The sequence below is a fragment of the Hypanus sabinus genome, chromosome 14 (assembly GCF_030144855.1).
Source record: "Hypanus sabinus isolate sHypSab1 chromosome 14, sHypSab1.hap1, whole genome shotgun sequence".
NCBI classification, from domain to species: domain Eukaryota; kingdom Metazoa; phylum Chordata; class Chondrichthyes; order Myliobatiformes; family Dasyatidae; genus Hypanus; species Hypanus sabinus.
Window position 1 is genome coordinate 81990631 of NC_082719.1, and position 16996 is coordinate 82007626.

Consider the following 16996-nt stretch of genomic DNA (forward strand, 5'->3'; position numbering starts at 1 on the left):
CTCGTAACATTCTCCCGCCTTCTCCCATAACCTTCGACGCACTTACTAATCAAGAATCTATCAACCTCTGCTTTAAGTGTACCCAATGATTTGGCTTCCACAGCCACCTACATCAATGAATTCCACAGATTCACCACCCTCTGGCTAAAGAAATTCCTCCTCATCTCTGTTTTAAAGGGACATTCTTTTATTCTGAGGCTGTCCCCTCTGGTCCTAGAATCCTCCACAATTGTAAACATCCTCTTAACATTACTCTATCTAGGTCTTTCAATATTTGAAATGTCTCAATGAGATCCCCTCTCATTCTTCTAAACTTTAGCAAGTACAGGCCCAAAGCTAAATACTCCTCGTATGTTAACCCTTCAAAATCCAGAATCAATCTCATGAACATGCTCTGGACCCTCTCCAAAACCAGTAAATCCCTTCTTAGTTAATGGGTCCAAAACTTTTCACAATACTCCAAATACAGCCCGACCAATGTCTTATGAAGCCAGATGGATGAGGCACCGATTTATTATAAATAACACTAATTGTGAATTGAGTTTCATAAGGATTTGCAAATGAAATCTCCCAATGCAATCCATATGACCCTCTACAAACTACAGTCCATATCACCTGGAGAGTCTGTGAGATGCAGAAAATACTCTCACATCCTGCAGTGCAGATCCACTTACTAAACAAGTCCCTTTTCCAATTACTTCATAAGCTTGCTACATCTCTCTGTTCATTCACAAGTGGTATCTCCCTCTGTGTGTTTAGTATAGGGGTGAGCAGAGGAATGCACACTTCGATACATTTTGTGAAACCATTCTTTCAACTTTGCTTTATTCTGCAATGGCATTTAATCCTGAAGATGGGCTAGGGCTTTCTTATGCTGTGCAAGACAGATCTCCTGGACACCCCAGTGCATTGATTATTCTTGCTAACAAGTGTCTCACTGACCAGTGACATTTATACCCCTTGACTGAACGTGTGAGCAAGCAAGAAGTGGACTCACATCAAAACAGAAATTACTGACAAATTTTCCAAATTGTTTCCCTATCCAATAAAACTACAAGAGACCTAATATTATTTTCTGGCACCACAATAAAACTATGAAATGGCACGAAATGTCTATGAAGGAGCTCCCAAAGGGATTATAATTATTTACCTGTCCACAAGGTACCGTGAGGACTTCCATAAATGGTTGAATTCCAACAGTTTTATAATACTCCACCAAGTCTGGTAGTGATGAATGAACCCTGTCTTCTCCCAGTATCACATATTTCCCATTTGTCTGCATTTCAATCATATAGTGTCTGCATCGATCTACACCCCTACAGTGGTTGGGGAAACAAAAACAATGCACGATTAAGCAGCAGATTCCTGGCACAGAGCCTCAAACAATCCAGTTACAGAAACACCCTTCCAATTCTTCCCAATTTACTGAATTATAAATCTGAGGTTGAAGTAGTAACAAAGTTTGACACATTTACTAATTGCAAGCAAGCAACTTAGTAGACTCCTGTGACCGTTAGAGGGTGCTGCATTGACCCAGACCACCATAGCTCCAAATCCCAATATTCAAAATATTCCCTCAGGGCTCTGTCCCGTCTCTTCATTTAATTATTACCAACAGTACCTTCATTTTTAGACCCCACATTCTGCAAACCCATCTCTTTAACCCCATTAACAAAAGAAATTCTGCAGATGCTAGAAATCCTGAGCAACACCCACAGCACAATCGATGTTTTGGGCCGAAACCCTCATTTCCCCCATGGGTTGTTAAACTCTTTACTACATTCTTTATCCTTGGAACACACACAAATGCTGGAGGAATGCAGCAGGCCAGGCAGCATCTATAGGAAGGTGCACTGTCAACGTTTCGGGCTGAGACCCTTTGTCAGGACGGTAGTGTTACACTATTTACTTTTTAACTTGTGTCAGGACAACAATCTTAAACATTTATATAAGGTCATCCCCTCAGTCTCCTAAGTTCTACAAAATAAACACCCAGCCTGGCCAACAGAGAACCTCTAATCCTGGCAACATCTTTATAAATGATGTTTAAATCCTTACAGCTGATGTTTAAATCAGAGGATATTTCCTTTAGTTGGAGAGTCTAGGACTAGACTCAGAATACAAGGATGCCCCTTTAGAACAGATATGAAAAGGAATTTCTTTAGCCAGGGTGGTGAATCTGTGGAATTCATTGCCATAGTGGGCTGTGGAGGCCAATAAAGCAGAAGCTGATCAACTCTTAATTAATAAGGGTTTCATATAAATGATGGGGAGAAATCATGAGAATGGCACTGTGTGATAATAAATCAGCTATGATAGAATGGTAGATCAGACTCGATGGACTAAATAGCCTAATTCTGCTCCCATTATCTATTATCTAAATCTTTTCTGTACTCCATCAAGTTTAACCGCATCTTGTCTATAAAAGGGTGGTTAAAACTGTATACAGTACTACAAGCGCAGCCTCACCAGTGACTTACACAAGTGCAAAATAATGTTCCAACTCCTATTCTCAATGCTCTAACTGATGAAGGCCAGAATCGTAATGCCTTTTTTCAGAACCCTGTCTACCTGTGACACTTTAAAGAACTACGCACTTGTACGCCCAAGTCCTTCAGTTCCATTGCACTCCCTAGTGCCCTACCATTCACAGCCTACTGTAAGTCCTATGTTGGTTTGACTTTCCAGCATGCATCTCCCCACTCATAGCTGTATTGAAATCCATTGCCACTCCTTAGCCCAGTTCCCTAATAAATATTTCCCTGTAATCTTTAATAATGCTCTTCCTATCAACAACACTTCCTAAGTACATGTAATCTGCAAACTTACTGATCAATCCTTGTGCTTTCAAATCAAAATCATTTCTGTAAGTAACAAATAACAAGGGCCCAGCATCGACCCTTGCGGCACTCCACTGTCACTGGCCTCCAGTTCAAGAAACAACCTTCACTATCTCCAAGCCATGCCCTCTGCCTTCGATCTCAAAGCCCATTTTGAACCCATCTATCTAGCTCTCCCTGCATTCCATGTGACCTAACCATCCAGACCCTGCTACCATGAAAAGTCTTGTTAAAGGCCTTGCTAAAGTCCAAATAGACAACGTACACTGCCCTACCATCATCTATCTGTTTCATTAGCTCTTCAAAACAAAACTATAAAATGTTTGTCAAGCACAACTTCCCATGCTCACTCCTCATAATCAAACTCTGATTATTCCAGTGCTGATGGAACCTGTCCCTTAGAATTCCCTCCAGTTTCTTCCTCTCTAATACAGATGAATACTAAATGTTTTAAGGGACCATAAGGACCTTAATACCAACTTCTCAATTAGCACTACAATTTCAAAATACTTCACCTCATCCCTTGCTGTCTACTGTTGTGGCCTGTGACTACGCTGGGTGTAGTTCTTGGTTGCAGTGACTCTTGGCAAAGCCCCAAGAACAATTAAAACAAACATGTCAACTTTTTTCTTTATATAAAGCAAATGGGACAAAGCCTTTCAGAGTTTTATCTGTGCTGTGTTCAGCTTTATCAACAAAAGATTAGGCTAGAAAATGGTCTCTTAACCACACCACAATGAATGCTTGTTTTCCGTGCTAAATACTCAATTTTCACACTTGGACTAGTACTTATCTGTTAGATTAATTAAAAAGAACAGGAAGTAACTAAATGATCATAGAACATAGAACAATACAGCACAGCATGGGCCATTTGGCCCATGATGTTGTGCCTACTCCATAATCAATCTAAAATTTCCCACCTAGCCCATGTGCCCATCTATAAATCTCTTAAATCTCTCTATCGCATGAGCCTGTCACCACCCCTGACACTGCGTTTCAGCAACTATCATTCTGTTTCAAGTTTAAAACCACTGACTTAAAAGACCCTTTTACCCTTATGCAGCTGGACATTTCTCTTTCAATATTTTTATTAATATTATATAAATTGCATGGATATAAATACAAAGTTCATAAGGATACAAGTAATATGAATTACATTACATTTAAATCACAGTAATATGATCACAGTATCTCATATTCCAAATTAATCATGTAGAAAAAAAAGATTGAATTATGAAATGAAATAAAGTAGAATGATTGTATTTTATTAAAAAGAATCTACCCCCACTACCAAAATAAGCTGGTTGGTGAAAAAGAAATGAGAAAAAAATCCTTACCATATAATATTATAATGATGATGGCTCAGAACCATACTTCAATAACAGTTCAAAGATTATGAAAATACCTCAGAAAGGGTCCCCATAACATTATAAAATCATGTTTAGAATCAGAAATCGAACAACAAATCTTCTCTAGATCAAGGCACAACATAACTTCAGATAGCCATTGAACATGAATGGGCGGGGCAGCCTCCTTCCACTTGAGCAAGATCATCTTCCTGGCCATAAGCGTTATAAAGGCCAATAACCGCAAATTAGATGGCTTCAATTTTGTAATACTATCCTCAACAATACCAAACATGGCAGTCAAGGGATTGGTCTTAAAACTAACATTGAAGAGTACAGAAAAAGTTTGAAATACATCTTTCCAAATTTTTTCAAGGCTCGGACATGTCCAAAAACATATGAATTAGTGTGGCCACTACATTAGTACATTTATCACAGTAGGGGGAAATATCTGCATAGAAATGAGATAGCTTGTCTTTAGACATATGAACTCCATGTACCACTTTGAATTGTAATAAAGAATGACTGAGCACATAATGATGAAGAATTAATCAATTTTAAAATAGTCTTCCAGTTCTCTTCAGATATGAGAATCTGTAATTCCTTTTCCCAGTCTCCTTTAATTTTATCTAAAGGGGCCTTTTTCAGTCCCAACAGCAGACCGTAAATGTGAGATAACTTTGGATGTAGAGAAGGCCTTTGACAGAGTTGAACGGAATTATCTTTTTACCTCTTTAGAAAAATTTAATTTTGAACCTAATTTTATTCATTTGATTAAATTACTTTATTTATCTCCCTCCGCTCGAGTTCTTACTAATCTTCAGAATTCTAAAGCTTTTAAACTCCAACATGGAACTAGACAAGGTTGTCCTTTGAGCCCTTTGCTTTTTGATTTGGCATTAGAACCCTTAGCAATTGCTTTTCGGGAGTCTAAAAGAGATTACTGGTATTTTAAGGAGAGGTACTATTCATAAAGTGTCGCTCTATGTTGATGACTTATTGCTTTTTATATCTAATGTTACAACCTCTTTACATTTGTATTCCGTTTACTAATTTTAGTCAGTTCTCAGGATATAAATTAAATTTACATAAGAGTGAACTGTTTTCTTTAAACAAAACCATCCGATATTAACCTTCCTTTTAAAATTTTAAGCTGGACATTTCTAATATCCCCAGAGTTCATAGAAACATAGAAAACCTACAGCACAACACAGGACCTTCGGCCCACGAAGTTGTGTTGAACTCATCCCTACCTTAGAAATTACTAGGCTTACCTATAGCCCTCTATTTTACTAAGCTCCATGTACCTATCTAAAAGCCTCTTAAAAGACCCTATCGTATCCACCTCCACCACCGTTGCCGGCAGCCCATTCCACGCACTCACCACTCTCTGAGTAAAAAACTTACCACTGCCATCTCCTCTGTACCTACTCCCCAGCACCTTAAACATGTGTCCTCTTGTGGCAACCATTTCAGCCCTGGGAAAAAACCTCTCACTATCCACATGATCAATGCCTCTCATCATCTTATACACTCTATCAGGTCACCTCTCATCCTCCATCGCTCCAAGGAGAAAAGGCCTAGTTCACTCAACCTGTTTTCATAAGGCATGCTCCCCAATCCAGGCAACATTCTTTGTAAATCTCCTTTGCACCCTTTCTATGGCTTCCATATCCTTCCTGTAGTGAGGAAACCAGAACTGAGCACAGTACTCCAAGTGGGGTATGACCAGGGTCCTATATAGCTGCAACATTACCTCTTGGCTCCTAAATTCAATTCCACGATTGATGAAGGCCAATACACCATATGCCTTCTTAACCACAGAGTCAACCTGCACAGCTGCTTTGAGCGTCCTATGGACTCGGACCCCAAGATCCCTCTGATCCTCCACACAGCCAAGAGTCTTACCATTAATACTATATTCTGCCATCATATTTGACCTTCCAAAACACTTAACTGGGTTGAACTCCATCTGCCACTTCTCAGCCCAGTTTTGCATCCTATCAATGTCCCACTGTAACCTCTGACAGCCCTCCACACTATCCACAACACCCCAACATTTGTGACATCAGCACACTTACTAACCCACCCCTCCACTTCCTCATCCAGGTCATTTATAAAAATCACGAAGAGTAAGGGTCCCAGAACAGATTCCTGAGGCACTCCACTGGTGACCGACCTCCATGCAGAATATGACCTGTCTGCAACCATTCTTTGCCTTCTGTGGGCAAGCTAGCTCTGGATCCACAAAGCAATGTCCCCTTGGATCCCATGCCTCCTTAGTTTCTCAATAAGCCTTGCATGGGGTACCTTATCAAATGCATTGCTGAAATCCATATACACTACATCTACGGCTCTACCTTCATCAATGTGCTTAGTCACATCCTCAAAATTCATTAATTTTTGGAAAAGTACCTGAGAACTTGAGAGCAAGATGATGTATTAATGAGCAGAAAGGTGAAGCCAAAGTTCCTATAACATTATAAAGAGTAAAAAGACTATCTAACGAAAGGGAAGATGATTGACCATAGAGGAAAGTGTCCATTTAGTGGTAGCAGGAGGAAAGCTGAGAATGTGAATGAATAGTCTGGATCCATTTTTGCTAAAGAAGCTTCTGTTAGTAGGAGAGAGTTAGTTAAAGAAAAGGTGGGTGGAACTTAAAAAATCGTCTAGTCCTTGCTATGGGAAGGTATGGAAACAATGACTAATCTAACCACAAGTTTCTAATTCTGATACAAAGGGACGGACGCCAGACAATTTCTGGGACAAAGGTCAAATCCAACAACTTCTGGCTGACAATGGAGGGTAAACTCTGGGAGACAACAGGACAGAAAAATAAATGGGATTTAGAAAATAGTACTTAAGGCAGTGAGTTAATAAAAAGAAAACTGGATGGATTAAATACAAATCTGAATAACCTGAAAGGAAAGATTTACTGGGCCACAGGGTGAAGGAAAGGGAATGGAGTTCATTGTATAGCTCTTTCAAAGTGCTGTCCCATTTTATTGTGGGCTGAGCAGCTTCCTGAAATGTATTATTCTGTAAGGGTACAGCCATTTGTACCTCCACTGCAGCATAGTGGCTGGCGTGACTCCATTACAGCTGGGGGTGTCGGAGTTTGGGATTCAATTCTGGCCTCCTCTGTAAGGAGTCTCTGTCCGTACTCCCCGTGCAATGTGTGGGTTTTCTCCAAGTCCTCTGCTTTCCTCTCCCAGTCCAAAGGCGTACCAGGTAGGTTAAGTGCTCATTGTAAATTGTCCTGTGATTAGGTTAGGATTAAATCCAGATTGTCAGGGGCAGCGCTGGAAGGGTCTACTCCCCTTTTTATCTCTAAATAAATAAGTTTCTCATTCATTAAATGGGAAGCATTAGAGAAAAGAATTTAGTAACAATTTGTTAATGATTATGTATTGATAGAATTATGTATACATATGAATTGCTTATTCATAGGTACATAATGTTTCAGTGATCTCCAAGATCTGGAGAATCAAGATAAAATATCTTTTAATTGATCTCTCCTATTTATGTGATAAAAATCGCTGCTAATGCGATGATTACAATAGATACAAGTTCAGAATCGGAATCAGGTTTACCGTCACACGTTGTGAAATTTGTGTTTTGTGACAGTAAAGCAGACAAAACAAATAAAATAGTAAATCCAGGAACGGTCTTCAATCCGTGTAATTTATGAGTATTTAATTTAAGTAACAGATTCAATAGTCACCCACCAAATGTTGGAAAACTTTCTCAAAATTCAGTGAATTAAAAAAAAGAGAACAAAACCCATTATTGCCCATTTTTATGTAAAAGTCGCAACTGAGTGGAAGAATAACAGCTTATATAGAAACTTTGCAATCACAACCACTTCCTAGATACATCGCACCTAGACAGACCACCCATTTCCTCACACTTCTTTACTACACAGTGTGAAAACCAGAACAAGAAAATGCAGTCATTAATTTCCAACAGTCTCACCATTTTCCTTACAACTATACTGCAAAACAGGGGAGAAGGGGTGTGAGGGAGGGGGGGGGGGGAAGAGAGACAGAGAGAGAGGAAGGGGTAGAGGGGGAGACAGGGAGGGAGGGAGAGAGAGAGGGAGGGAGAGGGGGAAGGAGAAAGAGAGGGTAAGGAGGGAAGTGGAGAGAGGAGGGGGGGGAGAGAGAGATACAGTACACACACAGGTCATATAGTTAGAAAGCACAAGGCTTCTGCACAGTATATTTGTCAGAGTGAGAAGGACTTTGTAAATCTGGTGGGAGCAAAGGGTGTTGGGAATGGTGAGGGCAGAAGGCGGTGGGAGTGGCGTGGGACAGGTGGCTGAGAAGGGGTGCCAGGGGTGGGGGTTGGCGTGGCTGTAGACACATCCAGCCCTGAGACACCAGGGTAAGGTCATTTGATTCCAAACAATTGGTTTACTGATCTGTGCAGAATATCTCCCTGGTGCTTCCTGCTCCCTCCCCTCTCCCTTCCCCTTCTTCCACCCATGATTCCCCTCTCCTTGCCCTCTTCCCCCTCTCAGTCCACAATCGAGACTCACATCAGAATATGGTTTATCATCACTTACATATGTCGTATGTTTTTTTTTGCAGCAGCCGTACAGTGCAATGCATAAAATCATTAGAGTGTAAAAAAGTTCTCAGCACCATACCTGCCAAAGACTTTTTGCACAGTAGAGTACTTGTTTACGGAAAGATGTCATCTATTGTGTTAAATACTATGAAGAGGATAAGGAAGGTTAATTACTTCTGAAACCAATCACAACAGACGATACTGGCAATGCACGCCAGAATGGTGTGGCTGTTGCGTGGTGAATAGAGGAAGCTAAATGTGAAGGGGATATTAAACAAAGCTCAGTGATTATATAGATCAAATAGAAGTTAGAGATCAGTGCACATTGGAATGAGCATGAGATATCCCCTTAAAGAGTTTTCAAAAACAATACAATTATCAAGATTTGAATGAAACTTGACCAGAGTAGTCATGAGATTTGTGGGGATAGAGGGAAGGTGGGAAAGAGTGCATGACGTGAGGGTCTGAAAAAAATACAAGGGAGAGAGGGAAAGAGAGAGAAGTACAAGGGAGGAAGAATTTATACTGATAACTAAGCAATTTCAAGCAAGGCTAATAATTTTAAAGGACAAAAATAGTTACCTGTAAGTTAATGTATACCCCTCCCTGCTTCCACTGACACGTATCAAGAAGCAACCTAACGGTTGGTTTGCCAACAGATTTTCACTTTCACTGCAATGCAAAGTATAAAAATGCATTTTTGTAGTACACTTTCATAAATAAAGAAGAAATATCCGAGACCACCGGTGCCTCAGACAGTACTTCCTCAGCCCCCACGGTACTCCTTGTACACTCATGAGATTCTGCTCTGGCTCCGCCTACCTTTCTTTTTGAATTTGCAAAGTTTGTTGTCTTCTGCGCACTGGCTGTCTGCCCAGTTGGTGTGGTCTTTCACTAATTCCATTGTGGTTACTGGATTTATTGAGTATGCCCACAAGAAAATGAATCTGAGGGTTGCACATGGTGACATTGATGTACTTTGATAATGTTTACTTTGAAATTTGAGTAATCAGCGATTAAGATTCAATTCCCACCTCTGCCTATAAGGAATTTGTACGTTCTCCCCATGACTGTGTGGGTTTCTTCCCGATGCTCCAGTTTCTTCCCACATTCCCAAGACAAAGGTAACTTGTGGGCATGCTATTTTGGCACTGGGAGCATGGCGATATTTGTGGGCTGAGCCCAACACTTTCTCAGATTGTGCTGGTAGTTGACACAAATGACGTATTTCACTGTAAGCTTTGATGTACATGTGACAAATAAAGCTAACCTTTTAATCTTTAAGCAAGATATATATACACAGTAGCATCCAATGACATATATAACACATTGAGGCCCTTCCACAGATTTCAACAGAACGCAGACAGCCCGCAGTGTCCACATGCTGGTCTCATAGAAGCGAGCTTTTTCTGTGGCAGTTGAGTGCTGTTTCAGCACAGTTGAATCTGGATGATAATATGGCAAATTGGATCAGCAAATTTGCTGATGATACAAAGATTGGAGGTGTAGTGGACAGTGAGGAAGGTTTTCAAAGCTTGCAGAGGGATTTGGACCAGTTGGAAGAATGGGCTGAAAAATAGCAGATGGAATTTAATGCGGACAAGTGTGAGGTATTGCACTTCGGAAGGTCAAACCAAGGTAGAACATACAAGGTAAATGGTAGGACACTGAGGAATGCAGTAGAACAGAGGGATCTGGGAGTACAGGTACATAATTCCCTAAAAGTGGCGTCACAAGTAGACAGGGTTGTAAAGAGAGCTTTTGGTACATTGGCCTTTATAAATCAGAGTATTGAGTATAAGATTTGGAATGTAATGGTGAGGTTGTATAAGACACTGGTGAGACTGAATTTGGAGTATTGTGTGCAGTTTTTGTCACCTAATTACAGGAAGGATATTAATAAGGTTGAAAGAGTTACAAAGATGTTGCTGGGACTTGAGAAACTGAGCTACAGAGAAAGGTTGAATAGGTTAGGAGTTTATTCCCTGGAGCGTAGGAGAATGGGGGTGATTTGATAGAGGTGTATAAAATTATGATGGGTATAGACAGAGTGAATGCAAGCAGGCTTTTTCCACTGAGGCTAGGGGAGAAAAAAACCAGAGGTCATGGGTTAAGGGTGCAGGGGAAAAAGTTTAAAGGGAACATGGGGGTGGGGGGGCGGCTTCTTCACGCAGAGAGTGATGGGAGTGTGGAATGAGCTGCCAGATGAAGTGGTGAGTGGCCACTTTTGACATTTAAGAAAAAACTTGGACAGGTACATGGATGAGAGGTGTATGGAGGGATATGGTGCAGGTGCAGGTCAGTGGGAGTAGGCAGAAAAATGGTTCAGCGCAGCCAAGAAGGGCCAAAAGGCCTGTTTCTGTGCTGTAATGTTCTATGGTTCTATAAGGTATGTAACCTGTCTGTAGCTACTGACAATGCACTGTTATAAGTATTTTCAAGCAGAATCGGGAATCTGAAATTTTGCTAAATAGTTAAATCATTGAATACCACATTTGCAATCAATGCAAATTTAATACCATGGTATTAAAATTATCACCATCAATGATAAATCCCACCCAACTAAATTTAAACTACACTCACCGTCTTGTGATCATCCCATGAAACCAGCAAGGAAACGCACCATTCTTAACCACTTTTCGAGCCTGAGTTTCTTTGAACCATCGAATTGTAGCCCTTTTCTTGATAATTTGCTGTTCCTTCTCTGCCTGCTCCTGAAGCCACAAGTTGTTCATGTGCTCCCGAGAATTATCGAAGGGAGTTGCCTGAAAAAAAGGTTTTGTTTATAATAGACATTTTAAACCAGGTAATCTGCTAGTGAATTATTAAAGTGAACAGTGGAAGATACCAGCACCTGGATGTATAGCTGTACCCACTGAAATCCAGTTGAAATCAAAGGAGTTACTTCACTATTGCTCTAAGCACATGCAGCAGAATACACAAACCTCTGTATTAGTCCCTGATTTCCAAATGTTGGAGATCAGCCAAATGTCCTTAGCTTTTGCTTCTTTTGGTTTGCTAGCTAAATGATCAAATTGGGAAAATGGAGAAACTTGAAATTTGTAAGGTCTACCAGCCATTTTTATCCTTCCTTACAGTTCCATTACAGTCACCATCCTCCCTACTGCTGAGGACAATGTTGGTGACATTCCTTCGCCATCAGATTTCTAAGTGGCCCATGAAACTATGAAAACTACCTCATTATTCCTCTTTTGTGCTACTTATTTTTTTACTTTTTGTAATTTCAATGTCTTGCACGGAACTGATGAAGCAAAATAACAAATTCAATGGCATATGGTGCCTATAAAAAGTATTCATCCCTCTTGGTAGTTTTCATGTTTTATTGTTTTACAACATTGAATCACAGTGGATTTAATTTGGCTTTTTGACACAGATCAACAGAAAAAAACTCTTTTGTGTCAAAGTGAGAACAGAACTCTACAAAGTCAGCTGGAAGAAGTTTCTATGGTTTCTATGGTCAAAATTGAGCTTTTTGGCCATCAGACTAAATGCTATGTTTGGTGTGAAGCAAATACCACACATTATCAAAAACACACCATCTGTACCCTACTGTGAAGCATGGTGGTGGCTGCATCGTGCTGTGGGGATGTTTCACTACAGCAGGCCCTGGAAATCTTGTGAAGGTAGAGGGTAAAATGAATGCAGTAAAATACAGAGAAAACCTGATACAGTCTGCAAGAGAACTGTGACATGGGAGATTTATTTTCCAGCAAGTCAATAACCCCAAACATAAAGCCAAAGCTACATAGGAATGGCTTAAAAACAACAAAGTTAATGTCCTGGAGTGGTCAAGTCAGAGTCCAGACCTCAATCCAATTGAAAATTTGTGGCTGAACTTAAAAAGGGCTGTTCACTCACAACTCCCATGCAATCTAACAGAGCTTGAGCAGTTTTGTAAAGAAAAGGGAAAAATTGCAGTGTCCAGATGTGCAAAGCAGATAGAGACCTAGCCACACACAGACTCAAGGCTGTAATTGCTGCCAAAGGTGCATCTACTAAATACTGACTTCAGGGGGGTGAATACTTATGCAATCAATTATTTTGTGTTTTATTTTTGTAATTAATTTAGATCACTTTATAGAGATCTGTTTTCACTTTGACATGAAAGAATCTTTTTCTGTTGATCGGTGTCAAAAAGCCAAATTAAATCTACTGTGATTCAATGTTGTAAAACAATAAAACATGAAAACTTCTGGGGGGGGGTGGTGAATACTTTATATGGGCACTGTATATCAGTGATATTAAACCTCATTCTGATTTTATAATCTCTTCTCAGTTTTGCTATCAAAACATAACAGTTTACCTTTTTTAAAGATTAGACTCCATCTGAACAATCAGCCATACAACACATATCCAAGACTCCGTTGCCTATTATTATCATCCCCTTAACAGTTCACTAAACCTCTAGGTGTTTTTAGAACCATAGAACACTACAGCACAGTACAGGCCTTCAGCCTTCCATGTTGTGCCGACCCATATATTCCTTAAAAAAAGTACTAAACCCACACTACCCCATAACCCTCCATTTTTCTTTCATCCATGTGCTTGTCCAAGAGACTTAAATACCCCTAATGTTTTAGTCTCCACCACCATCCCTGGCAAGTCATTCCAGGCACTCACAACCCTCTGTGTAAAAAACTTACCCCGATGACTCCCCTAAACTTCCTTCCCTTAATTTTGTACATATGCCCTCTGGTGTTTGCTATTGGTGCCCTGGGAAACAGGTACTGACTATCCACCCTATCTATCTATTAATCAGAAGTATTAGTGAATCAATGTCTCAATATCAACCGTGGAGAAATCCCTCTAGTTCAAAAAAAAGGCCAGCATATCTTTGGATAATATTGACCTTACGTGGATTACATTAAGACTTATGAGCAAGAACAAAGTACTTCTAAACAATGAGACACAAGAGAGCCTTTATAAACAAAGTTCACATACATAAATTATCTAGTTCATTGGCAGATAAAGAAATCATCAAAATCATTACTGAATATGACCTTTATTCAGGCTAGCACTTACTTTTCAGTTGTTAGTGCTATTGTAAAGTTTGTGTTTAGATTAAATCTGAAGTAGCAACAGCAGCTCTGGGTAATACATCACAGGTATAGAGTTATGAGCCTGAAGGATGTGGATGTAAAACTTAGCAACAAGGCACATGCACTACAGGAGTTAAATTGGCTAATACATAAAGGAATGTTTGCATAGAGATATTCTCTGGAATTGAGAAGATCAAGGGACAATCTAGTTAAATATTTTATGATAATGGCAACAAACAAAAAATACATTGAGAAACTATTTCCTCTGAAACTATTTAGTGTGCATCCTCCTGAAAAATATTCAGGGTTAAGCTTTTCAGGATTGATGCTAAGAACCAATTATACTTACAAAACTGAACTTACTCCCACGAAAGCAATAAATTAATGTTTGATCAATTACTAAAGAAAAGTAAGAATGAGAGCTCTTTTGTTTGATTATTATATTGAGGTTAGTTCAAGAGTAGATAAACTAAGTTGGGTTGCAGATAAGCCTTGAATATAGCCTTGTAAACCTTGATCAAAGAAACTACAGTTAAAAGACCTAATCTCGACTCAATGCTACTGTACAATGTCCTGTGTATGTTACTCAAAATGGCTTCTTAGGTTTGTTAAGAGTAGGAATGCTTCTTTGTCTGATAAGTGTTTCTCTCGCAGTTTAGCTTTAGACTTGATGATATGGGGATTGTATTCATTTGTTAACCATTGGGGAAATTTATTTTGTCTTGTGAGGCTGTGAGTTTGAGGGGTTTTCGCAGGTTTTCAGGAGAGTCGGGAAGAAGACGCCGAGGAAGGTGGACGTGCGCTGCTCTGCTTGGTTGACCACCGGGGATGGTCCCAGGTGCCAAGATGTGGAGGTCGGAGGCAAGCGACGAGGGGTCGAATGGTTCGATGGTTGAGCTCCAACGATGTGCACTAAACTGACCGAACTTTGCTAAGTTGGCGCCTTTTGCTTTTTCTTTTCTTACATATATATTGTATTGCCAGTACTCTTTTAGTTTTAGTAAAATCTTTAAAGTGTATTTCATAACGGTATCTGGTGTGAATTTGATACTGTGTGCGTGCGTGAGGCATAAACTTGATTCCCACAGCACCTGCGTGTACGGGAGGTGGGGTGGTGTGTGGCTGGATCTTATTTTCCCCTAGACATATACCAGCCTGTTGGGTGAGTGTTACACTACTATGCCCCAATAAATGGTTAGATCCCTAATTTCATGTAAAACATTGATGATGGAACTGGACCCTGCCAGCATTTCCCTCTTCCCCTGCTCAGAAATAAAGCTTTTTCAAATTAGTTGTTGACAAGCAAAAAAGCTTGCACCCTGACAATTGTAAAGAGGACGGGTAAGCCCAATTAAAATCTGTCCAATTCTCTTCTAATGGCGACATCCATCATTTAGGACCCCCATCACCCAGGACATGACCTCTTCTCATTGCTACTGTCAGGGAGGAGGTACAGAAGCCTGAAGGCACAAACTTAACGATTCAGGAACAACTTCTTCCCCTCTGCCATTTGATTTCTGAATATACATTGAACCCATGAACACTACCTAGCTACTTTTTTTATTTCTAATTTTGTGTTACTTATTTAATTTAATAATACACTTACTGTAATTCAGTGTTTTTCTATTACTATGTATTGCATTGTACTGCTGCTGCAAAGTCAACAAATTTCACAATATACGCCGGAGATGTTAAACCTGACTCTGATTCTAATAGAAATATTTATAAGTTTACTTGTCACATATGGAGGACTCATATACCACGCATTACAACTTGGCTTAGACAAAGAAAGTGAGGAAATGTTAGGGGAAAGCAAAGTTCAGTTTCTTCTTAGAAATATAAAAACAAGGCTCAGAGAAAAACATACCTCCACTAATTTACTCCGCGGCCTGGGGACAGGAGGCTGGACGTCTTTGTGAAATTTATCTACAGCTGCAGAGCGAGGTCGAGGGAGTGGCTTCTTTTTTCTCGGAAGTGGAACAGGTGGTGTAACTGGTCCTGCAAAGTAGGGATTTTGATTAACGTATTAATTTTGTTTTCTTACGCGCAACTGATGATTTATTTTTAATGCTTATATATTCTGCTGCAGAGCTCCCATTTCAACTGGTTCACATGTGCATGCTGCTAATATATTGGCTGATTACCAGCACTTCCCAGACTACTGGTGTTAACCTAATTGTTTCCTGCTGTCTCAGTGAAGCAGGCAGCACAACTTCACCTGCTACTTTTCATCTCCTGTTAATTTTTCTGCATTTCCAGATGGTTTAAACTCCAGAGTGGCACAAACAAGCCCTATTACAAGGATGCTCTTCCTGGTCCTGTACAAGTCCGTCTGCCAAATAAATGGTCCAGCGGCTCAGAAATGTACACACCTCTCCAACCAAGTGCTAATTTGCTCTAATCTCCTTATTCTGTTTGCTACCAGGTGGGACTGGGAGTAAAACAGAGAATGTTACCCTTAAAGTTCTGCTTTAGAACCCTTTTCCTTACTCCCTGAACTTTGCCTACAGCACAGTATTGCTTTTTGCAACCTAAGTCATTAGTACAGATACGGACCATGACCTCTGGCTTTTGTCCCTGCCCCCTCAGTTTAATCAGTGCCATTCAGTGACATTATTGACAATGGCCACATACCATTGTGGAGTCATGCTTTCAGCCGCAGACACACTCGACAGCTTCCCTAACTACTGGTCCCTTCTCTCCATTACCCTCTTGTTCTTCTTCTTCTTCCCCTTCAACACAATTGAGCAGTTGTAGTGCCACACTCCTGGCTCTGACTGCACATTGCTGAGGAGCCATCACTAATAAATAATCAATAACAATGGGAGTAATGTGTAAATGAGTAATAACTCCCTGCTCCTCATGGACTATCTGGCAATTACCTATTCCCTTAGTCTGAACACCTGATTAAATATTAGCTTTATTGGTCACATGTACATTGGAACATACAATGAGATGCGTAGTTTCGCATCAAATCATATCAGCGAAGATTGTGTTGGGCAGCCTGCAAGTGTTGCCATGCTTCTGGTACCAACAAAGCACGCCCAGACCTCAGCATGCAGTACTGTGCAAAAGTCTTAGCTACTTACATATCTCTAGGGTGCCTAAGAATTTTGCATAGTACTGTGTCTACTAAATATTTACCAATATTAACAAAAGCTTATGACACTCAGATATT

At 40.1% G+C, this 16996-nt stretch overlaps 1 protein-coding gene across 1 annotated transcript in view; it reads right to left on the minus strand.

Annotated features, from left to right (window-relative positions):
• Window positions 1-16996, minus strand: part of LOC132404925 (myosin-IIIb) — a 189137-nt gene that overhangs the window by 15905 nt on the left and 156236 nt on the right. The window contains exons 24-27 of the mRNA XM_059989534.1: window positions 15686-15816; window positions 11342-11523; window positions 9341-9430; window positions 1151-1316 (exon numbers count right to left, since the gene is read on the minus strand). Of these exons, the coding sequence (XP_059845517.1) occupies window positions 1151-1316; window positions 9341-9430; window positions 11342-11523; window positions 15686-15816 (569 nt within the window). The remainder of the gene's footprint in view (window positions 1-1150; window positions 1317-9340; window positions 9431-11341; window positions 11524-15685; window positions 15817-16996) is intronic.